Here is a 25192-nt window from a genome sequence, read left to right as displayed (position 1 = left end):
TGCACTTGCTGTTCCCTTTGCCAGGAATATTCTTCTAGATACTCGCACGCCTCATCCCTTCACTTCTTCCAAGTCCTTGCTTTAATGTCACCTTCATGAAGCCTTCCCCGAATACCCTATTTAAAAATGTCTACCTGCATCCCATTCGAGACCCCGACCTGGCCCTACAAATCTTCTGAATGATACTTGTCAACTTCTTACAATTTACTTGTGTTTGGTCTGTTCTGGGTCTCACCCCAGGAGAACATGAGGCACTCCCGCCCCCCCCCCCACACGCACACCCCTCAAGGCAGGCATTTTTTTTTTTTTTTTTTTTTTTTTTTTTTTTTTTTACCCATTGCTGTCTCCAATGCCTAGAATAGTACCTGTCCCATAGTAAGCACTCAACAAATGTTGGGGCAAATGTTCGATGGCAAATAGCTCTAGGTCAAGACAAGAGACAACCGTGTAACACCCTTCCCTTTGTGCCTGCCTGGTGCAGGGGACTCAGTGAAGTGACCCAAACCCTGCCCACTGAACTCTGGTCTTCTATCTTGTTGGTACAATGGTAGCCAAACAGGACAGAAAATGGCACATGGCGGGGGGGGGGGGGACTGAGATATAACCAGGATTCAGGGGTTCCTGCTGAAGCTTTTCTTGATAAAGAAGCATTTCAGGTACAAATGAAAGAGGAAGGTGATCCAGGAGTTCCGTGGCGAACAAAGGGACAGACTGAAGTGTCTGGAGAATCATGAGTTATAATGGGGGGAGATAGTGGACAAGGAGCTGGGATAGTATCGAAAGGGGGCAGAAGTTTGTGTTCAAGTGTCAGATGGTAACAGCAGCGGACCAAGGTGTGGAGTGTTTGGGGAACTCTTAAATGGCAATGGAGAAAGTATCTCTGGCAGGAAAACCTCTCCACTTGACCTAAACAGTTAGCATCACCACTTAATAGATGCCAGAGGAAAAAAAAAAAAAAAGATGCCAGAGGTAAAGCACTTCAGTCTCCAACATCCTAGAGGGGAATAAAAAGGAAGTATGGAAGGATGAGGTCACCTAAGCAGAGCAGGCCAGGGGAAAAAATAATCATGAGAGGGAGGCAGACAGGGGCAGAGGCTGTGCCTGGGGTCTGGAGCTGGCCTGGGAGGCGGCAGATGTGGGGGCAGGCTATGAGGAGTGTCAGGCCAGGTTCAGGGATAGATTGTGCTATTCCCAGTACCTAGGTATGAATGAAGGAATGAGGGGTCTGTTTTCAAGTGGGAGAAAGAAGTTGGGCTTCTGGCTGGGTGAGGGAGAGGTATGCGTGGCATCCCCAGGTACCAGGTGGCCAGTCTGATTGGTGCTTTCAACTATCTGGAGCCTTCAGTCAAGACCAAGGACGAGCATGGGCAGCTCTGCAGTCCTGAGGGCAGGTGCGCAGTGGGGGTGGCACTGTGGTGAGCCTGCTCCAACCAATCAACAACCCACAGCTGGCTCCCTTCTCAAAGGTAGGAGGCCTAGGGACAAGCAGACCAGACCTGAGGAGGGAGCAGGGTGGAGTGGGAAAGGTGCTTTTCCTCCACAGATGTTCTCAGCCAAATATTTTCATTAAAAACTGCAAAGTCTGCATAGTCATGGACATTCCTCGGTCCAACAGAGTTGTTCAGGCCTCCCTGCAGCTGGGAAGCTGAACAAGGGCTCCATAGGCATTCCTGGTGCTGGGAACCAGGATGGTGAAGACTTGTCCAAGGGCTCAGTGCTTTAAGCCAGATGGGAAGGGATCTGTCTCTCCAGGGACATAAGCCATGCTGACCAAGCCCTGGCTGATGGGTCACAGGTGACTTTCTTCTTCACGGAAAGAACAAGGTTAGAGAAGTTACAGGGTTTGCTCAAACACGACTCTCTACTACCTCTCAAAATCAACATGGCGGGGAGTTAGGAGTTGGAGCTGGACAAGGTGGAATTTGAATCCAGCTCAAATATAGTCACGCGGACCCAGGTACCTGTGCTCTATGCCTCCATCTCTTCCCAAGTGGGGAGGATGGGAGGAAGAAGTGGCAATTCCCACATTTTCTCTGCCCAGGCAACTGGTAGCTGGGGTGGGACTGAGCCCTTTGGGCTACCACCTGAACGGAACCACTCCAGAAGTCCCTTCCTTCCCTGGAAGCAGCAGGGCATGCCACATCTGGGTTAATAATTCTTTATTAGGATTCAGGTTCCAAACAAGGTAGAAAGCAGCGGCATGAGGGGTGCAGGGAGGGGAATGAGGAGAGAACACCAGGCGTGGCTAGCTGGGCCACTGCCAGAGGCCCGATGGGAGCCCTGGGCTGGGGGTGGGGAGGGGAGCTGGGGCCAGCCTACGGGCGCGGACAGGAGTCAGCGGATGGTGTATCGTACATAGGGGACCTCGACGTCCTCGCCGCTCTCGTCGTTGCAGCACAGCTCAAGCACCAGCGCCCGCACATGGCGGCCCAGCTTTCGCTTCGACACACGGCTTACGATCTCTGTCATCCTGGGGGGGCGGGGGAGCAGAGGGTCAGGGAGACAAAAAGCGAGGGAGGAGGGTGGGGAGGCGGAGCAGAGGTGAAGGGCAGTGAACTGGGGTGGAACAGCTGCAAGTGGAACACCCCTCCCCCGCCAACTCACGGCTGATCCAATCGTTCCTTGAGCTTGGCGGCTGGCATGAAGAAGGAGTAGAGCATGGACACACCCTGGGACAGCATGGTGATCTCCAATTTATGCTCTGTCTGGAGGAGGGGGAAGGGGACAGCAGTGTCATGGGGGCAGATGGCCCAGCAAGCCTGGCCTGCACACTCTGCCTGCAGGTGGAATGAGAGTGAGGGAGGTGCCTCACCTTAAAGTAGTCCAGGAACTGTTTGAGTGTCATCTCCTCGCCATTAGGCTGCAGCCCCTGGACCTCAAAGCGATCCCACAACGTCCACTCCTGGTTATAGTACTACGGGACAAGGACTGAGCTGATGGGCTGCAGGCCACCACAGGGTCTGGCCCCGTCAGTCCTGTCCTCGCTGCTCCCCCCACCCCCCCACCCACCATCACTCAGGCAAACATGCTTAGTCAGACTGCAACCCTCCTTTGTCAAAAACACATGGCTTCTGTCGCACCCTGAGCACTGATGCCCTTTGGTGACCGATGACCAACATGGCCTAGTCACTGGGAGCCTGCTCTGTTCTCATCTCCTACCTTCCATCTTCGCTCTCACTCTGCTCGAACCAGTTATTCTTCCTCAAACATGCCAGGCATGCTCCTACCTTGGGACCCCTGGAAAGACTCATCCCTCTGCCTGGAATGCACTCCCTCCAGGAGCCTGTGTGGTCTGCCTCCTCCCCTTCTCCAAATCTGGGCTCACAGATCGTCTTTCAGCAGGGCCTTTCCTGACCATCCCACGTTTATAAGGCCCCAACCCATCCCCTTGCCACCTGGTACTCAAGTCCTCCTTACTGTGGTCTTTTTTGGAGGTTCTAAGATCATTTACCGTGTTATTTATAGAATCTAGTGCACAAATGAACAATCCTAGCACCTACAAGAATACCTGGCACACAGGTGCTCAGTAAATATTTGAAATGAATTAACAAATGAAGCAAGTGAAAGTATTTACCATAATAAGCACCCAATAAATGTCAGTTGCTATCATTATTTTATTAATAATCTCTTAGGGTACAATTAAAAGATCCCATCTTTTCTAAGGGCTTCCACAGGCAGACTCGGTGCTTAGCACAAAACAGGTTAAATGAATAAACGAATAATGTGTGCACAAACGGAGTAGGTGCATGCTCACAGAAACCCTCACCTGGTGACACGCTATGAAAGCAAACCAAAGCCAGCTCTACAGAGAAACATCGCACTCACAAACCCACCAGCCCTGATGCAGGCCCTCACCTGGTGACGGGGTGCCGCAAGGGGTTCAGAGAAGGCAAAGAAGGGCAGAGCCAAGTTGAGGAAACCATTCTTGTAGGAGTCAAGTTGTCGGTGCCCGTGCACCACTTTATACAACTCCAGACACACAAGGCCAACCACAGCTGCTGTGGTTGTGGCAATGGCTGGGATGATCTTCCCTGCAATCAGCTTGCTCTGTGAGGCAGGAAGGACCAAGACACGTGATAGTTAAGGTAGAGGAGGCTCAGAGCCTACAAAGAATGAATGGAACGTGGAGAACTCGAGCCTGGGGGAGGGGTGCAGTGTGAGGCTGGGTGTGGGTGCAGAATCAGGTCTAGACTCCCCTCACCTTGTGCCGGTCGGCAGGGGGAATGTCATAGTTCTCTGCCCGGAGGTTGGATGCCGCCACAATGAAATCCATATGGAAATTGCTGTCATCATCCTTTTATGAGTGGGGGAGGAAGAAGGGGAAGGGCGGGGAGATGGCGAGAGGATCAGAGTCGGAGGAGGAAAAGGATTACTGGCCCCTGGGGACACAAGTATCCTCCACTACAGTTACCTGCTGGGTTCTCTGAGATCACAAAGGCAAGGCTGGGAACGTCTATACATTCAGGGCCATGTGGCAGGCCCATGATGCAATCCTGGTAGAGGCCTGGGGCTGCCTCCAGATCCCCACAAACCTGTTCTGTCTGGGCCATCCCCCTACCCATCCAGGGCCCCCATCCAGCACCTTCTCAAAGTCGATGGGATACATCTTGAATCCAGGGAGCTTTTCCGGACTGGGCAGTGTGGCCTTGAGCTCCTCGAGACGGCTGTCATCTGCAGGAAGAAAGGGACACCATTGACCCTTTAGATCCCAGGCCAGTGTCTGAGGTGGAAATAGGAGCTGGGGTCGGGGCGGGGGCTGGGAGGGCAAAAGATGTTCAGGTAGAGAAGACCTGAAAAAGAAAGCTATCCTGGGAGAGAGGAGGCGCAAGGTGGAGAGGTAGAGCAGGACAAGAGAGCACAAACCTGAAGGAGACAGAATGGGGGCAGGTATATGGAGACAGCGAGCTCTCCAGAGACACTAAGGAAGACATCAGGAGGAAGTGGACATGGACAGATCCAGATGGGAGAGCTGTAGATCTTGAGGAGAATGTTATAGAAAGAGGTGGGGAGACATGGAAAATATGGCTGGGGGGCGACAGGGGTATGAAAAAAATATACAGAGAGGATATTGGGGGGAACACGCAGATGCAGAGATAGAGGAAAGATATGGGAAAGGGAAAAAAGGGAGAGGAAAATGGGGCATGAGACACGTAGATGTATTCTATACACATTTTATATATATCATTCACAAACGTTTCACACATACATTACACAAATCTCACATATGGTTAGGCAGCTATATGCATGTATATACACATGTATGCGAGGAGAAAAATGGAGGAAATAAAGGGATGAAGTGAAGAAAAACGTGGAAGGAAAGATGGGAAGAAACATACAGAGAGGAACATGAGGGGGTAGAGACTTGGGAAGGGAGATGGGGAGATAACAGGAGAAGGGAGAAGATCGATGGAGAGGAAATGGAAGCATGGAAGGTAAATGCAGGGGGAGCCATAGAGCTGCAGATGCGGTTATCTAGGCCATGGACAGGGAGAGGTAGGAAGGGCAAGACAGATCAAATCCATAGGCTGGAGGTCAGCAAACTACGGCCCTGAGCCAAAGTTGGCCCATCACGTGCTCTATCAATAAAATTTTTCTGGAAAACAGCCAAACATGTTCATTAACACATTGTATATGGCTGCTTTTGTACTTCAACCATGACAGGTGACTGACCGCAGACTCTATGGCCTGAAAAGCCTGAGGGTCACTATTTGGGCCCTCATCTAATATGCAGCATGAGCTGGAAGAAAGAGATGGAGAGAGATGGGAAGTTGAGGAAGAGAGACGTGCAGAGGGAGATGGGTAGGGAATGCCAAGGAAAGATAACGTGGAGGGCAGTATTAGGGTGAAAAGGCGTACAGAAGCACACAGGGGCCAGATGTCAAGGGAGAGAGACCACTGGTAGAGATCACAGCTCCCAGAGAAACAAACAAAAGAAACAGAGAGTTCTTTTTTGCAAGGCAAATACACACAGAAGACCAAAGAGTGGGGAGAAGGAGTGAGGGAGACAATTTGCTCCGACCAACCGACCTTCTTCACACTTTGGAAGAAGGGAGGCTCAAAGGAAGGTGTGGGGAAGGCTCGGGCCTGGGGTGGCAGAGCAGAGCCAGGGGCAGAGAACTGGTGGGGAAGCTGGCCTGGGCAGCCGACTGGCCAAACACCCTCACCAACTGAGGCATTGGCGCTCTGCAGCTCCTGGTCAGAGACGTGGATCTTGACGCCAGACTTGGGGGTAAACTCGGGGACCTGCACAGACCGTAGGAGTGTGGCCACAGCAGCTCGGTCCTGAGAGCCTGTCAGCCCATAGGTCTGGGCAAACAGGTTGGCGGCAGCCATCACGTAGTCCAGATGCAGGGGCTGAGGGAAGGCAGGGCCCAGAAGGGTGAGGACATCGGCTCTCTCCTGCCGCGTCTCGGCCTCCTTCCCTCTCACCTACCCTCTGCCTGACCCAAAGACACCCCAGGGAAGAGACTTACATTGTTGACATCGAAGGTGAGTGGGTGTGGACAGCGTTTGGGCCCAGACCAGAATGGAGCTCCCGAGCTTGTGAGCTAAAGGAAAACAGCAAAGAGACTTCTGAGGGGCAGGACTTGAGAGCAGAGGCCCCTCTAACAAGCCGAACTCCTAGCTGGGTACATGCAGGGCCCTGCAGTCAGTCATGAAAGACCCAGACTGTAGGGTCCTATAGATGGAGATTCCGACACCAGGCTGAACCAGGGGCCTCGCTGAACAGACAGCTACCAATTCCTGGGCACTTGCTTTGTGCAAGACATGCAGCCACCTCACAAACTCTTACGGACTGCCAGGCACTGTACTAACTTACTATCAGTAAGTACCAATAAACCCTCACAAAACCCCGTGAGGTAGACTGCTATTCCGTCTACTTTGCATGTGGGAAGACCAAGGTGCAGAGGAAGCTATGTGACTTGCCCCAGTGCAAATGGAGCCAGGAGGCAAAGCTATGCCCATTCCTGTGCCCACGACTACCAAATGACTACCAAATTTCTCCTCTGTAATCAGTACAGCCCTGGGGGTTGAGCTGGACTTAGAGCACGCCACAGGCAAAGGAAACAGGGACACAAGTCTCTTGCTCGAAGTCAAGGCAACAAGAAAAACAGGTCAGACTTAATCCATCTGCGGAGAGCCCTAGGCCCAGGTACCTGCCACAGCTGGCCTCCTGACTGCGAAGAGCATGGGGAGAGCCCGCAGCAGGTTCCTGTGTCGGGAAAGGGCCTCACGCCCAATGGGGCCGGCAGGCGGGCATTACCTGGTCGGGAGGGAAGTTGTGCAGCAGCTGCCGGATGTTGTTGGAGTACTGGGTGTGCCAGTGGTGGCAGGCCCAGCTCACGCAGTCGGCCCAGGTCTGTGGCCGCTGCAGCACCAGACTGCGCTGTACGGCCTCTAGCACCTCCAGGGGTTGGGTGCCTGCCAGCCGCAGGGTCCGCTCCACAAACTTGGGGTCTCTATTGGGAATTGGAGGAGGTCAGAGGGGCAGGATTACACCTCGGCCCTAGCAGTGGGCTCCAGCACCACTCTACTTCCTCCACGGAAAGCTAGCCCTGACCCCCAGCGGTACGAGACCCCGAGCTTTCCCCAATTCATCTGCCAAGTAAGCGGGCCTGGTGCCGGGCATCACTGGTGAGGAAAGCAAGTGGGACGCCTTGGCGGGCAGGCAGGGGACAGGCCGAAGGGGCGCTTGGATACTTACGTGAGGTACTGGTTCACGTTTTCTGCCGGCTGCTTGAAGAGGCCTTCAAACTCATCCCGCGCCCACTGTAAGACAGAGCAGATGGACGACATGGAGCGACGGCTGACAACTGGGGACTTGTCATTAGACAGACCATCAGCGAATGCATCCAACTACAACACCGCTGCTCGGAGAACAGGGAAGCCCTCTGCCACTGCTCCCCAACCTTCTCCACTCCCCCATCCTCTGGCACCTCAATTTAAAAACCAATTAACTTGATCTGGGCAATGGTTACACTAGTGTATGTGTGAAAAAAATTATTCTTTAGGATCTGTGTGCCTTACTAGAGATATATCTCGATTAAAAAAATTTAGTTATATATTTTACCATAATTGAAAAAAAAATTCAGACCCAAATCAAAAACAGCTACCACCATACAGGCTCTGGGCTGAGCAGGAGATAAGACAGATGCTCTGCACTATGCCAATTCAGAGTGTCCTAAACCTGCTCCAGATACATAGTAAAGACTAAGTGCTTTCCACACCAAGAGGCTGACACCGCTCTCAGCCCCATTTCAGAGGAATCAGGCATGGAGAGCTGTCTGTGTCCAGTCACACTCGACCCCATGAGATCACAATGGGGACACAAATATCAACATGCCCACTCTCGAACTCCAGGCAGAAGGGAAAGTGGCCAAGGAAACTGGTTCTTCCCTACTTGGTTCTCACCCCCCACACTCCTAACTAAACATTCGGAAGTCTGTTCTCAAAGACTACCAGGTCATTCTAATAGCACAAGAACTCTCCTTGGGTCCCCCTCAGGTTCTGGTTCATGGCCCTGGTGCCAGATAGATGCCTAGGTGTGTTCACTTTGTAAAAAGTCAGCCTGATGATGGGAGCTCTGGGCTGTGCGCACACGCACCACACAAACAAGATCGTCCTGAGAAACTAGCTGTTGAAGCCACTCTGAGCAATACCTGGCGACACCCGAAGAGGAGCATTAAAGACCTTGGTAACTGCAGGAGGCAGTAAGAAACGACCATTAATTTCGCTCAGCACGAATGCAGGGTTTTGATTAGACAGCAGCAGTCCTCACCTGGGAGCAATTCTGCCCCCACCCTGGGGAGGGGAGGGGGCTACCTGGCAATGTCTGGAGACATTCCCAATTGCTACAACTGTAGGAGAATGCTAGTGGCATCCCGTGGGTGGAAGCCAGCAATGCTGCTAAGCGCTGGCCGGTGCAGAGGACGCCACCCACCACCGACAAAGAAGTATCTGGCCCCAAGTGCCAATAATGCCAAGGTCGAGAGACCCTGTTATGCAGAGCACGTGTCCCTTGCAGAAGCATATTCGATTAAGGACTGAGGTGCTGTGATAACTGTGATACGTTTCAGTAGAAAAGTAAAAATACAGCAATCTAAGAAAATGTGTCAAAAACTTGAACAACTATTAAATCTGCATGAGAAATAATACTTGAGTACTCATCATACACTCTTTGTGTATCTCTACATGTTGACAACTTCTCAAAATAAAAGAAAATGAATGTATCACTCTAGAAACCCAGGCTGCTGGATGGGAAGTGAGGGAGGAAGGTTTCAAGAGAAAGCATGTCTTGAGCTTAGGCTGGTGACACCTGAGGGGGCCTAGCAGCCAAGAAGGAGCCTGCTCCCTCCCCTCTCCCCCCAACAGCTGATCACCTGCAGGGTGTGCTCAATGGCGTTGGGGAAGTTCTTCAGGGTGCAGATGGGGATGGACTTCTCAGGCGGATCCTGGCTAGAGCTGTAGGACTCTGTCAGGAAGGGGATCACCACCTGCACGTTGCCCTTGGTGCCCAGTGTACCAGACTCCAGCAGCGGCTTACGGTAGTACACACAGCGGCGGTCCATGTACATGCCTACGGGGAGGGGTGGGGGATGGGAGACCGTGTGTGTGTGTGTGTGTGTGTGTGTGTGTGTGTGTGAAAAAAGAACGTCAATAGAGGATAGAAAAACACGACAGCGGATACACATACACACACGCACGTGTGCGTGCATACCGCCTCTGCCCCGACCTCCTTGCCAGCCTCCAAACTCACGGGCATCCACATTGTCGAGGGCATTGGCCACACCATCCAGATTTTGGAAGAAATCGTCGTCATAGATGCGCTCCGTGTCAGGGCCCACACGGTTCTGGTGGCTTGTCACCCGGATGTGTGGATTCATCTGACGCACAGCTGCAGCAGCCGTGTCAGACTTTAACTTCTAGGGGGACAAGGCCGGGATGGGAGCATAGGCTCAGTTATTCGTGTCTTCACCCAACAAACCTGTATACAACTGTACTCCTAAACATGGACTACTTAGTTTAGGAAGAACTAGGGCTCTGAGTTAAGAAGGCTCCTTGATTTAGGAGACAGTCGCGGACAGCACCACATGGCCAAAGCTGTGACAGGTGGCAGGGGCTCAGTGAAAAGGGAAGCAGTGAAAAAATGCAGATCTGAGGCAAGAGGCCAGCCACTCTTGTTTCTATGCCTACCCAACATGTACTGTTCTTTCAGGTAACAGAACTCAGGGGTGGAATCCATCCTCTCAAACAAAACAGTATCCTCCCAAAGCCCAGGTCAGGTCACATCCCTCCTCTGCTCAAAACCCTCCCCTAGCTCCCCACTCCCTCCACGGAGAGGAAAAGGAGTTGGCCCCCATTTCCCCTAGCTCATCTCCTATCCCTCTCCCCACCATCAGGATCCTGGCCTGGAGTGCTCTGGGGGGGGGTAGGGGGTGCTTTACACCCTTCCATCCTCCAGGTCTGCAGAACTGAGCCGTTCCTTAACCCCTACCATCAAACCTGCCAACCCACCCTCCGGGTGTGTCCGACTTCCCTTTGCTTGGGCACTTATCAACGTTAAACCCCAAACCTCACCCTTACACTACGTTGATTGCTTCCGGTCTGCCCTCGCTTTCTTTCCTTGCTGTATCCCAGGTGCAAAGCACAGTGCCTAGGCCAATGGCTACCTGGTGACAAAGTCCATGAACGTAAAGGAGAACTGATCCTGGGCAGGCACACATGGCACTGTCCACCATGGAAGGCTTCAGAGCTCGAGCTGTGTACAGCCCAGGGTCCATGTGGCAGGGAAGAGTGAACCTAGCACATGTGTTCTCCTAGGGAAGACCTGTTGGCAAGGCTGGCCCTTGGTTGGCATCTGGGAACCTGGATTGGGGGAGGGTTCTCCCCATGCCTTACCTGATAAGGGTGGCTCACTGTGCCTAGACTGCTTATGCAAAGTGTGGTTTCTGCTGAACTCCTAATTTCCTTCTGGGAGGCTAGAATTTAGGTATGTACACATAGCCCATAGAACAAGCCCTGGGCACTGAGTTGCTAATGAGCGTCCCTGGTTGGCAATATTTCACACGTGTTGTCACAACTCGCTACTAGGGGAAATAAGTGTATCCTGTGCGACTCCACTAGGAGAGGAGTCTCGGAAGCCTGTGCCTGGTCTCCCCCAGACTTCACCCAGGGTGCCTTTTCCCTTTGCTGATTTTGCTCTGCATCCTTCTGCTGGAAGAAATCATAGCCATGAATACGGCCATAAGCTGAGTCCTAAGTCCTCCTAGTCAATCATCTAACTTGGGGGTGATCTAGGGGACCCCCAACACACTGTCCCAACCAGCACGGATAAGAGGTCAAGGAAAAAGAAAGAAAAGGAAAGAGAGAGATGAAAAATTGCAGATCCAACGCAAGGATACTCAAGAAATGTTTGCTGAATGAGTGACGCAGAGAAGCTGAGAGAAAGAGTTGAAGAAAAAGGTGGAAAGGCCTCCCTCCTTTCCAGAAAAAATGAAAACAAAAGACAGGAGGAAAGCCAGAGGACAGAATCCCACCCCCTCCCCCCACCCCACTCACCGTGACATCCCAGGGCCGGAATAGAAACTGCCGGTTCAGATTTGACTTCTCAATAGTGTCCATGTCTGTGACAACAATTTCTCCGCCCTCCCCACAGCCCAGCCCAATCATGGCGAAGTTCTTGAGCAGCTCACAGCCAATGGCTCCTGCACCCACCTAGGAGGCAGTAGAGAAGAGAGACAGAGACTGGCTGGAGTAACACAGGTGAGTGTGATGGTACGCATGACTCTTCACTCCCCACCACCCCCGAAGACAGCAGGGGAGGCGAAGTGGGGCTAGTGCCACATCCTCAAGTCCCAGAACTACAAGAAATAACCCAGAGCCATCTGAGGGAAGGCAGTGGCAAAAGGCACACAACAGAGGTATACCAGAACCAAAAGACTCTCCCTTGGGAGGCAGGAGACTCCAGAATAGGTGGCCAGAGGCCTGGGAGGTGCAGGTAGAGGGCATCTAAGGGATCACTCACTAGGAAGTACTTCTGCTTGCCCAACTTTTCCTGTAGGTCAGAGCCAAACACGGCCACCTGCCCATCGTAACGGTTCTGGCGCTGAGGAGTGCAAAGGGACGAGGGTCAGAGGGGGCCTCGCCAGAAATGCCCCCAATGGCATCTTCCTTGTGGGCCCTACTCGCATACCGGGTGGCACTTGTCCTCCGTGGGGGCCTCGTTGTCCTCAGGGAGACACTCCAGGGCATCAAAGTACAGCCACTGCATGATGGGCATAAACTTCCCAGAGCAGGCCTGGGGATTGCGGAGGAGAGAGGAAGCAGTCAGTGGTTAACTGGGGCAGATGGACAGTAAGTGATGGAGTCAGAGAAGTGCCTGGCCCACGCCCCCCACCCTGAGCTTCTCCACCCACGCTGACCTTCATGACCTCCTGGGCAGCCAGGCCCCCAATGAAAGCGTTTACGGGTGCCAGATCCCCAGCAGCCACATAGGCCAGCTTTCGGATGAGGTCCTCATCCAGGTTGTCCTGCTGCACCGCTCGCAGGGCTCGTGTATTCACAGCCCGAGCTAAGGTCACCAGCTCTGTTGCATCCTCCTGGTGGGGCAGAAGAAACCAAGAGGACACCTGTCAGGCCACTCTGGGAAGAGGGATGGGGAGGGGCAAAGGGGAGGGAGAGTAGACAGGCACAGCGGGCCTTCGGTGCCAAGGTCACCTGCCCTGTCTGGCCCACCCACTCACCCACCTCATTGCGGGGCCGAGGGGGCCGGCCATGCTGAGCACAGAACTGGTGTAGGGCCTGGAAGCCAATGTGCAGCTGGGCGGGTCGGGAATACTTGGCAAAGTCCGTCATCACAAAGTCAGGCTCTGCCAGTGAGGCCAGCAAGGATTTCTGTGGGGGACAGGGCATCAGAGCCTAGAAATGCCCAGAACCATCCCCCACCCTCTACTACCCACCACACTCACAAAGCTGATCTTCTTAGGTACTTTGACCTGACTGACAATGCCTCCACGGATGTAATCGGAGAAGTTAGAGGTGTCACAGATGCTAAAGGTGTAAGGACCTATGTAACAGGAAAAGGGTCAGGCTACCCACTCTCCCTAAAGCCCACAACACCCTCAAGATAAGGGAAAAATCCAGGGAGCCCAGTCATCAGGAGCCAAGACCCCACGCCACGTTCTACTCAGACATCAGAAACCATCTCCACTCTGCCCAAGACCCAGGCTCAGAATCCACGAGACCCTGTGCTCTTGTATCCAAGTCTACACTAGAAGACATTCTCTGTTCCTTGTCTACATCAGCTCAGACAAGAATGGATCCTCTGATCTGCTCTGTTCAAACGCCAGAGACCTTTTCCCCATCAGCACAGACACCAGAGACCTATTCCACAAACACCTCAAACTCAAGACAGCACCTTTACCCGAGGCCCACCAGCTCTGGCTGGACCCCGGCAGAGGGTGGGAGGGTGGGGGAGGTCTGTCTCTGGTTCATCTCAGACACCCAGCATGTGTCTGTCTCCCCTCACTCTGAGCCCAAGGTCATATCCTCACCCAATTCCTCCACAGCCCTAGCTCACCCAAGACTTTGATCTCCATGGGCTGACTTCCGTTGAGTTCAACCATGCCCTGTACTTCCGAAAAGGAGACAAAGTCGCCATTCTCAAACCCATGTCGGGCCTCATCCAGACAGGTGACCACACCGGGGTTGTCCTGGTTAAAGGAGAAGTGAGCCTCAGAGGCAGGTTCAGGATACCAGGAGCAGAAGGAAGGCCTGCTGCTGCCCATCCACCTGCCCGGAGCCCCAAGGCTGGTCTCCTCACCTTGGTGACCATAGAAACCATAGCGCTGAGAGGCTGCTCCCCATTGGAATCTGTGAGGATCATTTCCTCTCCAAAGTCACAAAAGAGCTGCCTGTAAAGGGAGGCAACAGGGCTGATGCCCCAGAGTCCCATGCTCCCGGGGACCCGCATGTCCCTCGAGATGCAGCGAATACTTGCTGAGCAAATTCCGCCCATCACTGCTGGGAATCACACAGCGCTCATGTCACGTGGGGAGAGGAGGACACACAGAATCCAAACCCCGAGTGGCTGAGGGGCAGGGCGGCGAGAGCTCAGGGGTCTTGGCCTGGGCTCAGCAGGGGTCGGGAAACCAGGGTGGGGGCACTCACCCAAATAGGCCCCGCGTGTCTGCCACCACCAGCTTGATGCCACGGTTGTGACAGAACTCACCGACCCGCAGCTGGTCCTCCAGGGGGGTGTTGGTGAGGACCACCACCTGTAGAGAGGTGGAGGCTCAGGGGACTGGCCTGGCACTGGGCCAAAGGGGAGAGAATAACGGAGGAAGGCTCGTGTCAGGGACTCGAACTATCTCCCCTGGCTCAGTAGAGACTTTCACAAAGGACCTACCGTGTAGCAGATCCAGCCAGGGTGAAACCCAGAGGAAAGAGAAAGGCCAATCCCTCCAACAGGGCAGGCAAAGCAGCCGGCTGGGTAATGAAGCAGCCAGGAGCAGAGCGCAGAGCACAGCTGACTCATTTACGCACCAACGCCCACCGCAGCCTGCCTACAACCCTGCCTCGCCTGGCGAGACATAGAAGTAACCCTCCCTCAGCAGCCAAAGTCTGAGCTCACTCCTACCACACCCACTTGCTCCCAATTCTCCAGACAATACCTGCTGAAACCCCTGCCTTGGGATTTTGCTTTCTGCCTGAAAGTCCTCCCTCCCCACGGGGAGGAACTCCTACAACTACCTCAGGTTCCAGGCGGGACGCCCCAGGGCAGAATCTCAGCTGCCACAGCTCCTCTTTCCGGCTCAGAATTTTTATTTAACAAATAACCAGATGGCCCTTATCATGTGCCAGCTGCTATTCTAAGCACTTAGCCCTCACAAAAACTCTAAGATGTAGGTATTACTATGGGTCCCAAGTCCATAAGGAAGAAAAAAATGAAAGAGAGGAGATTGAGTGACCTCAACTGGAGACCTGCACTAGAAGTGTGGCTCCAGCACGTGCCGATGACCACCAGGCTCTGTGGGTATGCCCATCCACACCCCCATCCCCAGAAAAGGCAGGTCCAGAGTCTAAATCCCACCTGCATCCCCAACACGAAACCTGGCACAGAGGCCAGCCCATTTACCAGAGAACTAATGAGCAAAGACAGATTCAGAGAAAACTGGGCAGGAGGCTGGGTGGTACGCCCCCAGGGTACCTGAAAGCCACTAAGGAAGTCCTCGACGAGAGGCCCGGTGTAGGCACTGACAGGCACATAGCTGTTAAGTTCGGCGAGACGGGGCTGGGAGACCTCAGCCCGGTTTTTACCAATGTCCTCCTCCCGCAGGTAGAACTGCAAAGGGGAGACAGAGAGGAAGGAAGTGGCAGCAGAGCCCGGGGGACTGGCACCTCCGCCAGGGAGAAGGGCTGTCAAGAAGTACCTGGGAGGAGAGGTCAGCCCACTGGGCAGTGCCCTGGTCATGCAGGGTGACAGCCTTGACCCCACCAAGGATGATGTTCTTGGCAATCTCCACGCCCAGGCCCCGTAGGCCGGACACCAGGACGCTGGAGGTCTGGAGCCGCTTCATGGCCTCATGGCCCAACACGTACCTGCCAGGTTGGGAGGAGTTCCAGGTCAAGGTCTGGCCCTCCAGACCCTGTCCTCCCAGTACCCCTTCCACTGCTTGGTCCAACCAAGGCCCCACTTACAGCTGCCGGGAGTAAAGGCCCTCATCTATGTCTGCTTCACTGCCGTTCTTCGCCATTCCCTAGGCACAGAGGAGAGGAACAGGTTTGGGGAGATACAGAGGAGGGTGTGGACAGATGCACTGTGATACAGAGAAGGCCATCCCACCCATCACTTCCACCACCCTGCCTGCCAGGGTCCAGGAAGAAGACACTTACGTTGGTTGGCACCGAGGGCACTTCGGACAACACGGAGTGGGCAGGGGAACAGTTAGAACCCGGCTTTGGATCAGGCCCGGACACGCGACGTTTCTTGGACAGCGGCGAGCTGGACATCTGGAAGGGAAAAGGAGAGTCAGAGGTGAGCTTGGGCATGTGAGTATTGCAGTTGGTTAGTGGTGACCGTGGGGTGGGGGGAAGGGAAGACTTAAGGGCTGGTATCTCCATTTTACAGAAGAGGAGGCAGGTACAGAGAGGTGAGGTGACTTGCCCAGGGTCACACAGCTGTCAGAGCTAAGATCTGAACCCAGGTGGTCTGGCTTGCAATCCATGCTGCTGACCACTAAGCCATTCGCCTTTCTCCCCAGCCCAGCATGAGGGAGAGACTCCAGTCCTGCGGGGTGAGAGGAGTGACATGAAGAATGTCCTTGTGGGAAAGTCAGAGGAGGGTGTAGGCTCAGGTCAGACCCTGCACTCCTTGACAGACCTCATTTAAGCTGTGGGCTGAGTTCCCTCACCTGTGCGATAGGGCTGACAGGGCCACTTACCTACCCCACGGAGTTGCCGAAGTGATGAAAGAGAGCCCAGACCACAGAGCCTGGCACAGAGCAGGCAGGCAACCACAAGCAGCCATTCTCCTCCCCCTTAACCCCGGCGACAGGGGCACAGGAGGGAAACGCAGCTTAGACTTCCATCAGGTTGGCATGATGGCAGGAGACACCTTGCCAGAGACCCAGCCCCGAGGGGCTCAGGGAGGAGAGTTTCCCAAAGCCCACCCCAGCCCTCCCCCCCTCCGGCCGGAAGGGAAAGGCTCAGGCCAATGAAAGAGGTCAGGGGAGAACCCCCCCCAACACACACACAAGCACTCACACATCCCGAGCCCTGTCTGCATGTGGAACCCTGAAACAGGTTAACAATCATGGCGGATGAGTATTAACTAGGAATCCTCCCTGGGCCAGATGTCAGACCCAGCATGATCCTTGCTTCACTTTGTCCTCACGGCGTCTCCCTGAGATCTGGACTACTACTGTGTCATCCCCCACCTCCCACTGGAGAAAAAAAATTCACTTAGGGACACTTGATGACTTAACTAAGGTTCCCACAAACACAGTGGCCAGGCCCTGACCAGATCTGTAGACCCTGAAGCCTAGGCTGCCGCCTGGTGTCAATCCCATTTCATCCCCTCACCCAGGGTTGAGTACCCTTGCCAGACAAATGAGAAAACCTGACCTCATGAGGTCAAGTTAACCTGCCGAGCATCACACACTGGGTCTCAGAGAGAGAACAATAGAGCCTGCTGTGGGAGAGAAATGTGTGTGTGTGACTGGATGCACATGGCAGAGACAAGAGGGCCCTCAATCGTTTCCCCTCACTACCAATGCTCTCCTAAGCCATTGTCCTCCCACACTGGGCCTTTTCTGACCCGCCCCCCTCCCCCAATCACACTGAGCACACCCAGTGTACCTAAGATTCTATCTCGGCACCGGTCACCCTCTGACGCCAGGCAAGAAGACAGGAGCTCCCTATCATTTACCAAGAGCTCGCTGCCTGTCAATCACAGGGTAAAAGGCTTTGTCTAATCCCAACAATGCCCACAGAACGAGATAACCTCATGCCCACATCACAAGTAAGAAAACAAAGGCTCAGGGAACTCAATCACTTGCCCACAGTCACGCAGCTGGTGCGGGCCTGTTTGCCAAATGCCTCCTGGGAGAAGAGAGTCAGGACCAAGCTCAGGACCCAGCTCATGGGGCTAAGGGATGAGGTGTGAGGGAGGAGGACCCAGAAGGCAGGAGGTTGGCTAGGGCCCTGGAGCCAACCAACCTAAGTACTGGGAATGCAAAGCACTAACCTAGACAAGAAAAAGTTGGTGAATTAGTATGGAGGCAAATCATAATTTTTCCATTTACTGGCTTTCTGACCTGGGGAAGGGATCTCATTTACTGAGCCCCATTTTCTCCAAAAGCAGGGACAAACAGAAGCATCCCCAAGGACTTGCTAGGAAGGTTAAAAAAGTCTACTTCTGTGGTCAGAACTCAGAGACTTGAAGACGTAAGTAAGCTCCTCCCTGGACACCTGCAGTGGCCTCCATTACTTTTATTTCTTTGCCTTGTCACTGGTTTGCTTGTCTGGGACACACCATCTCCCTTGCTTCCTAAATCAGTGATGGTTCAGGGCCAGAGAGATCTTTAATACCTGCACTTTTATCCGGATTCCTGTTGCTGCCAGCAAGGGTCTAAGCAGGTTTTGGGTGACTGTTCCAGAAAAGATTTCAACTGCAGAGATTTGGAACAGCCCAGTCTCAAAGCAAGCAGGAGGATTCTGGGGCAGTAACCCCAGAGACGAGCTAAAAATTCCCCCACCCCCAGTACAAAATCGATACCCTTTCTCCCTCAACATATGCTCAGGTCCCACTTAGGACGCATATACGATCCATTGTTCAGCAAAGCCGAACTGGGGCTTAGAGAATTTCAGAACTTGCCTGAGGTCTCCAAACTGGTGATTTTGAAGCCTGAGCATTCTCTACCACCCAAACCAGATAAGAAGGTTTGAGGTAGAAGTCTGGGAGCAGGTTTGAAAGGGGGCAGGCACAGGGTCAGGTTATCAAGATGGAGAAGCTAAGGCACAGGATGCTGGGGCCTGTCAAGCCTCCTGGGAGGGATTAACTGAGAAGTCCCTGGGAACACAAAAGAGAGGAGTCAGGAGGTAGTTGTTTGAGCCTATGGAGCCTCAGAGGGAGATGGAGAAGGGGACAGAAGTCATGGGAGGCAGGCCAGGCTGTTAAGACTCATACCTGGGTCTTTGGAAAGGATCTTTTAGGGAAAGGCCAGGAAATTGCACTAGAGGTCCCCCGAGGCTGCAAGGAGATAGGAGGGCAGTGGCTGGGCCCCCATGGAAGCTACACGAGGAACAGGTGGGGGATTCTGGGACCCAAGGAGGCTGCAGAAAGATGCTGGGGTCCGGGGGGAGGTATGTTGTCCATCAGAAGGATGCTGGGGCCCTAGGGGTCTCTGCAGATGGATGCACAGAAAAACCTTTGACCAAAAATAACAGGGACTTGCAGGGAGAGAGGTGTCTCTGACATTGAAGTCAGAGTCCCAGGAGGCTATAAGGTGAATGGTGAGTCCTAGGGTCGGGCTGGGCAGGGATTTCTAATGGAGCACAAAGCCCTTGTATTGATCTCTGGTACATGCTAGGTACAGCAGCTGCTCTAACAGAGTGGAAACAGGAGGCTGAGCCCAGACAGTTCTAGTCCTAAAAAGTTCAGCAAGCAGATACTGGCTAGATGTCCAAGTAGGGTTGGGTTTCTCTGACCAATTGTGTGGAATCCCAGGGACGCTCTGAGTAGATGCTGAGAAGGTGGTTTTCTACTCTGACGGAAGACAACTGGGCCTGTTGGGGGAAAGGACATCTGACAATGATGCTGGGGTCCTACGAACCTAAAGCCCTCTAACTGATGCTAAGGACCTTGAAAGACTGAGGGCAGATTCTGAGGCCTGATTGATGTGATGTTATGGGGTCTGGGAGCAAAGGTGCAACCCTGGTTGGCTTTTGAAGGCAGTGGCTGAGTGAAGGGTGGGGTATGAGGAGAGTCTGATGGAGGGGGCTGGAAGGCAACTAGGTCTGCAAAGGCAGGTGCTGGCCAGGGCAATCTGTGATGGAACATCCTGGAGTGAGGACTGTGTGACCAGGGAGCTGCTGAGGCCCTGAGCGGTAGTCTCCAGAGAGAATACGGAAACTATGAAAAAGGGCATTCCCTCAAAGTAGAGAACGCCCCTAAAAGCAAAAGAGTCTCTAAAGGTAAACGTCGAAGAGAACCTCTGATTAGAAATGCTGGGTCCAGAGGGCTTTTTCATGGAAAATACTAGAGCCAGGTTGGGGTTGGAGATGTAGAGAATAGGTCTCTGACATGGAGGCCAGGCCCAAATCGTCTTTCCACAGGGTCTACTTTCCTTGGAGGCTCTAAGAGCAGATAATGCCTATGTGAATTGGGGGAGGAGGGAGAGCTATCTGAAGGAAGCTGCTAGATTAGACTTACAGAAATGAAGGCCCTCCCCCAGGGTCTAGCCCCTCTTGGAAGCTGTGAGAGCAAATACTGAAGGACTAGGAGGGTCTGAAAGAAGATTCTGGGGTAGGGCTTTCATGGCACATATTCGTGGGGGGCTTCACCCAGGAATGTCAATCCCGTTAAGTCTCTGTTAGCGACTGAGGGGGATTCTGACTTGCGATACAAGGTTCAGGTCAGAGTCCCGGTCCCTGACTAGGGATACTGGGCCCGAGTCTCTAAGACCAGATCCTGGGGGGTGGGGGTGGGGGGTGTCTGACCCCAAGGTCAGATTTCCGAGCCCGAGAGCTGGTCCAGGATGGGAAATGTCGACCCCGCCCCAAGACCTGTCGCCCTCCCCACAGATCCCTAGCATCCCAGTCACCACCGCCCATCCCGACATCAGCCTGGCCCAGCGCCGACCCAAGCTCCTCCAGTGCTTCCCGAAACCCCTGCCCCGGCCAAGGCGCTGAGAAAGGCCGTTTGTTACCAATGCCGGTTCCCCGGGTCGCGCCGCCGCCAACTCCTCTAGGAGCCGAAGCCAAGCCCGGCCGCCACCCTCCTCCTTCTCCTCCTCCTCCTCCCCGCCGCCTGGGCCGCCTAGAATCGCCGCCGCCTGGGCCGCCTTCTCCTCCCCCGGCCGTAGTGGTAGTGCTCGACCCTACCACCTCCTTCACCTCCGCCGCCGACACAAGATGGCGGCCGGAGAGCCCGAGGCCGGAACAAAACCTTGAGCCCCACCCCCCAGGAACCCGGATGCAGGCAGGCCGCGCCCATTCATGAATCATGTATAAATGGTCCCTGTCCGCTGTGACCTATTCGAAGAGGAAGAGCTCCACCTCGTGGCGAAAGTGGTAGAAACTAGGAAGACAGGTTAAAAAAAAACCCAAAACACAAAAACCATAGATGCCACGCCCCATGGAACCTGAATAATGAATACATTGTTGAAGCCAGGCTGCCAAGATAACTAAGAAAGGACCTCAAAAGGCCACATTTCCTGATCATGAATTATGTATGAGGCGGGGTGGTTGGTGGACTAACTCCCTGCAACCAAAAAGTCAATGTTAAAACACGGAAGCCACGCCCCCTGTCATGAATAATTAATGATCTCACAGCGGCCCGGAAGCCAAGGAGACCAAGGCCACATCTTATCATGAATAATGCATGAAGCCCGGTGGGCTGGAACAAAAGGCAGAGACCCGCCTACTGCCGCATCTATTACCCTGTAAGCTGGGAAAAAGGGTAGGGAAAACACACTCCCCCGGCTCATAAATAATGAATGATGATGCTGCGGCAGCTCAACCTGGAAACTCGGAGAGGTCAAGAAAGGTCCCACCTAGTTGCTTATGAATTATGTATGAAGCTGGATGGACAGAAACACTCAAGACAGCCCTGCCCAGCTAGCAGGGATTACAGTACTCCAGCCAAGGCAACACAGCCACGCCTTCCTGTTCATGAATAATGAAAGACGATGCTGCAGGGCCACAGGGGAAACCCAGGGGAAGTGTAGCCGCCTTCTCCCCACCCCTGACTAACATCAGGGCAGCCTTGGCCCAACCGAATTTAGACTAATATGCCTTTGGCAGGTGCTTCAGTTTCCACAACTGTAAAATGGGGATAGTAATAGAACCCATTTACCTCATAAAGGCAAAGTGTGCTATTATGAAAATCAGAGAATATGGATCATGGTGTGAGCTAGCAGTGCTGACACAGGGCGCTGTTAAATTTAAGTATTCTATATAAATATTCTATATAAATATAAAAGAACTATGTAGATATATATTTATATTAATATAAAATTAGTTATGGCTGAGGGTATACTCAGTCACTACAGAAACTCCCAGCTTGGGGCATTATTTAAAAAACAATGTCTTGACCAGGCAATGAAATCTTACACAGCACTAAAGAGAAAAAAAAAAAAGAAAAAACAATGTCTTGAGACAACCAACCGCCCAGAAGGACAATGGAAAACAGAATGCTAAGGCCACCAAAGTCCACTGAATAGACAGGATAAGAGGACCAGGCCACCCAAGATACAACTGTATGCCAAAGCCTCAGGTACACAATAAGCACTCAACACACTTCTCTCAAATAACAACAGATCATATTAACAGATCTCATATGATGGTGATTGGTCCTTTCCAGGCATTGTGCCACTGATCTCAGGAATGCAGAGCAGGAAATCGGTTCCTTCCTGGCCTTCAGGTCTTAGCTCAGAGGTGACCTCCTTAGAGAGTTCTTGAACCCTCACAAAAATCATTTCCACCCACCAATGACTAGCCGTGTGACCTGGGGCCAGACACTTCACTTCTCGGGACCACTGTTTCCCCACCCATAAATGAGAACAATAGTAACCTACCTTGTGATCAGAGTTTAAATGAGTAAATGGGCAGAAAGGGCTTAGAACAGTGCCAGACACAAGTACTATATGAGTAACATTAGTAGTAGTACATGCCATTAAAGTGGTGGCGGTGGAGAGAGACATTGTGGCATTTGATTAAGACTACAGACTTAGGGGCGCCTGGGTGGCTCAGTGGATTAAGCCGCTGCCTTCGGCTCAGGTCATGATCTCAGGGTCCTGGGATCGAGTCCCGCATCGGGCTCTCTGCTCAGCAGGGAGCCTGCTTCCCTCTCTCTCTCTGCCTGCCTCTCTGCCTACTTGTGATCTCTCTGTGTCAAATAAATAAAAAAAAAAAAAAAAAGAAAAGACTACAGACTTGGGAACTAGATTGACTGGGTATGAATCCTGGCTCAGCCACTCACTGACTGTGACTAACTTTAGGCAAATTACTTAGCCTCCCGGTGTCCCAGTTTCCTCACCTATAAAATGGGATAATAATAACCTACCTCCTAGGATTGTTGTGGGGATTAAATGGGCTAATAAAGTGTGAAATGAGTGTAAACTCATCTGATTATCATTATGCCCATACCCATTTTCAGGCTCACAGAAAGATTTGCCAAAGATTACACAGCTGGCAAGGATCAATGGGATTTGAATCTAGAGCCTGTGTTGATAACCTGGAATTACTGGGCCATAAGGAATGAACGGTGTAGGCGGCCTCCTCCCTTCGCTAGAGTTAAGGGTTACTTAAATCCTGGAACCTGTAGGGGAAAGCTAACAGCAGGTCATGCAGATAAAACCGTAAAAGCTATGCCCCTCATGAATTATGCACAATTACGCCCCTAGAAAAGCCACAGAAAACTCGGGGCGCTACTCACCTTTCCGATTAATCAATGAGATCTAGTTTGCCCGGCGGACTGCAGAACGCCCCTTCAGCACATCCCGCCAGCACGCTGGCCCGCCCCCTCTGAATAATTCACAAGCCGATACTTCCCCCGGACCAGGTGCGAAAGAGGCAAAAATGGGCTTCCTCAACAGCCCCACCTCCTCATGAATAATGAAAAAAGCCGCGGGCAACTAAGGCCCGGTAGCACGCTGTCCCCTCGGGAAGAGCCTAACACACTGGGTTCCAGCGTGCCTTCCACAGCCTGGCCCTGAGGAGGTGAGGGGGTCCCTCTCCCTAAAAACGTGTGGGCTCCGACCTGTCCAGTCGCTTCGCCCCGACTACCCAAGGGCGGGGAGTGGGGGACCGCATCATAGAACCCAGGTCACAAAGGCCATGGATACGTCCACAATGCCACGTCGGTCCCGAACGTTACCACTGTCACAGGACCTGTCCTGAAACAAGCTCTCCCAAAATTTCACCTTGACTTCAGGAACCTCAAACTTCGCCTCTCCCTTTGGGGAGTAACCCCAAATCCTGCCTCATGGACAGAGAACTCATACACGGACTTTAAGGGTCTCCTCAAACATCCCCCAAAACCCTGTCTCCGAGGGGTGTAAAGCCTGCCTCCGAAGAGTATATAAATCCTGCCTCCCAGTGATACTCCCTAAAACAGACTCCAAATCCCATCCCGGTGTCCCCAAATGCCACTTCCTAAGGGACCCATCAAAAGCAGCCACCCCGGGCCCAGAGCTCCAAATGTGCCCATTAGGGGATCCCCCAAATTGAGCCCCCTCCCCCAAATGCTGTCTAGGGTTTGGGGCACCGTGCTCCAGCTCACCCCCTGCGCCGGGCGGAAGCCTCGCCTTCCTGCTGGAGATGAGCCGAAGCCACGGGGCAACGGAAGAACAAACCACCTCCGTCGTACCAGAGTTAGAGTTTGCGCGGAGCTCGGAAGCGCGGGGCCTTGAAGGGCCCCCGGTTGGGGATGTACCACAAATGCTTAGCTAGAGGGGCGCCCGCCCCTGCTGCCGCTCCGTCGGCGCCCGTGTCAGACCCAGACACCCCTACAGGTTGTGGTACTTTCCGAGCGCGCGAGGCATGCTGGGGGTGGTAGTCCTGTCTGGCCAGTGCGTGGTGCACGTGGTGGGCTACAGCGCCCAGAGTATGGGAAAATGTGAACCTGAGTTGTGGAATTCCTGGAGCTGTGCTCTGGGGGATGGGAAAAGAGAGTGGAACGTGGGGTACCTGCAGATGTAAAGGCACACCCATCCTACAGATGGGAAGGCTGAGACTCAGATGGCCAAAGGAGTTCATTCGTTTGACATTTATGGAGTTCAAGCTGTGGGCCAGGCGCGCTAGGGACTCTTTCCTTGTCCTCACCGAGCAGACATTCCAGCGAGAAAGACCATAAATACAGCAAATGAGTAAAAATCATAATTTTGCATATAAATACTTATGATAGATACATGTGACTGTATAATATAAATTATATGTAATAAAATATACATATAAATACATAATTGACATAACATGATAGTGTCCATATGTAATTTACATCTGTATATAATAAATGTCTTAAATACATTGTGTGTATTCTATATTCGTAGGTGAATATATAATTAAAGATATATGTAAATACGTGTAGTATATATGTATGTAACAATTGTCAGTGCTATGGAGAGAAGCAGAACAGGATAAGGGGAAATCTGTGGGGTCAGGTAGCATTTTTCAAGTGATCAAAGAAGGCCTTGCTGAGAAGGTGATGTTCGAGCAAAGGTGTTTCGCAGAAAATATCTTTATCACCTTATCCCAAATTCTATACCTCATATCCTGTCAACAACCGCCAAATTTATTCATTTGAAAAGGATTTCTTGAGTGCCTACTAAGTGCAGAGCACCGGGAACACAGCAGAGCACCTATAAAGGAGACTGCCCTTGCAATAGTCAAGAACACTCTTCCAGGGGCACCTGGGTGGCTCAGTGGGTTAAGGCCTCTGCCTTCAGCTCAGGTCATGATCCCAGGGTCC

At 52.8% G+C, this 25192-nt stretch overlaps 1 protein-coding gene across 2 annotated transcripts; it reads right to left on the bottom strand.

Moving 5' to 3' along the window:
* Nucleotides 1-2144: 2144 nt before the first annotated feature.
* Nucleotides 2145-24130, bottom strand: UBA1 (ubiquitin like modifier activating enzyme 1). 2 transcript variants are annotated; one of them, XM_045994948.1, is made up of 27 exons: nucleotides 20430-20634; nucleotides 16166-16288; nucleotides 15895-16011; nucleotides 15700-15758; nucleotides 15432-15600; nucleotides 15209-15343; nucleotides 14170-14276; nucleotides 13823-13913; nucleotides 13580-13712; nucleotides 12969-13066; nucleotides 12748-12894; nucleotides 12423-12599; nucleotides 12194-12298; nucleotides 12026-12106; nucleotides 11560-11715; nucleotides 9758-9923; nucleotides 9381-9577; nucleotides 7706-7770; nucleotides 7265-7460; nucleotides 6474-6548; nucleotides 6165-6354; nucleotides 4583-4671; nucleotides 4202-4294; nucleotides 3856-4047; nucleotides 2813-2914; nucleotides 2605-2705; nucleotides 2145-2470 (listed from the first exon to the last, which is right to left on the bottom strand). In XM_045994948.1, exons 3-27 carry the CDS (start codon nucleotides 16009-16011, stop codon nucleotides 2335-2337), a joined length of 3177 nt encoding a protein of 1058 aa, XP_045850904.1. In that variant the 5' UTR covers nucleotides 16166-16288; nucleotides 20430-20634; the 3' UTR covers nucleotides 2145-2334. The 2 variants fall into 2 exon arrangements, with proteins under 2 accessions (XP_045850904.1, XP_045850905.1); XM_045994949.1 differs by lacking the exons at nucleotides 16166-16288; nucleotides 20430-20634 and adding an exon at nucleotides 24005-24130.
* Nucleotides 24131-25192: the final 1062 nt, after the last annotated feature.

This window comes from Meles meles, chromosome X (assembly GCF_922984935.1).
Source record: "Meles meles chromosome X, mMelMel3.1 paternal haplotype, whole genome shotgun sequence".
In the NCBI taxonomy this organism is placed as follows: Eukaryota; Metazoa; Chordata; class Mammalia; order Carnivora; family Mustelidae; genus Meles; species Meles meles.
This window is presented reverse-complemented; position numbering and strand designations above follow the sequence as displayed.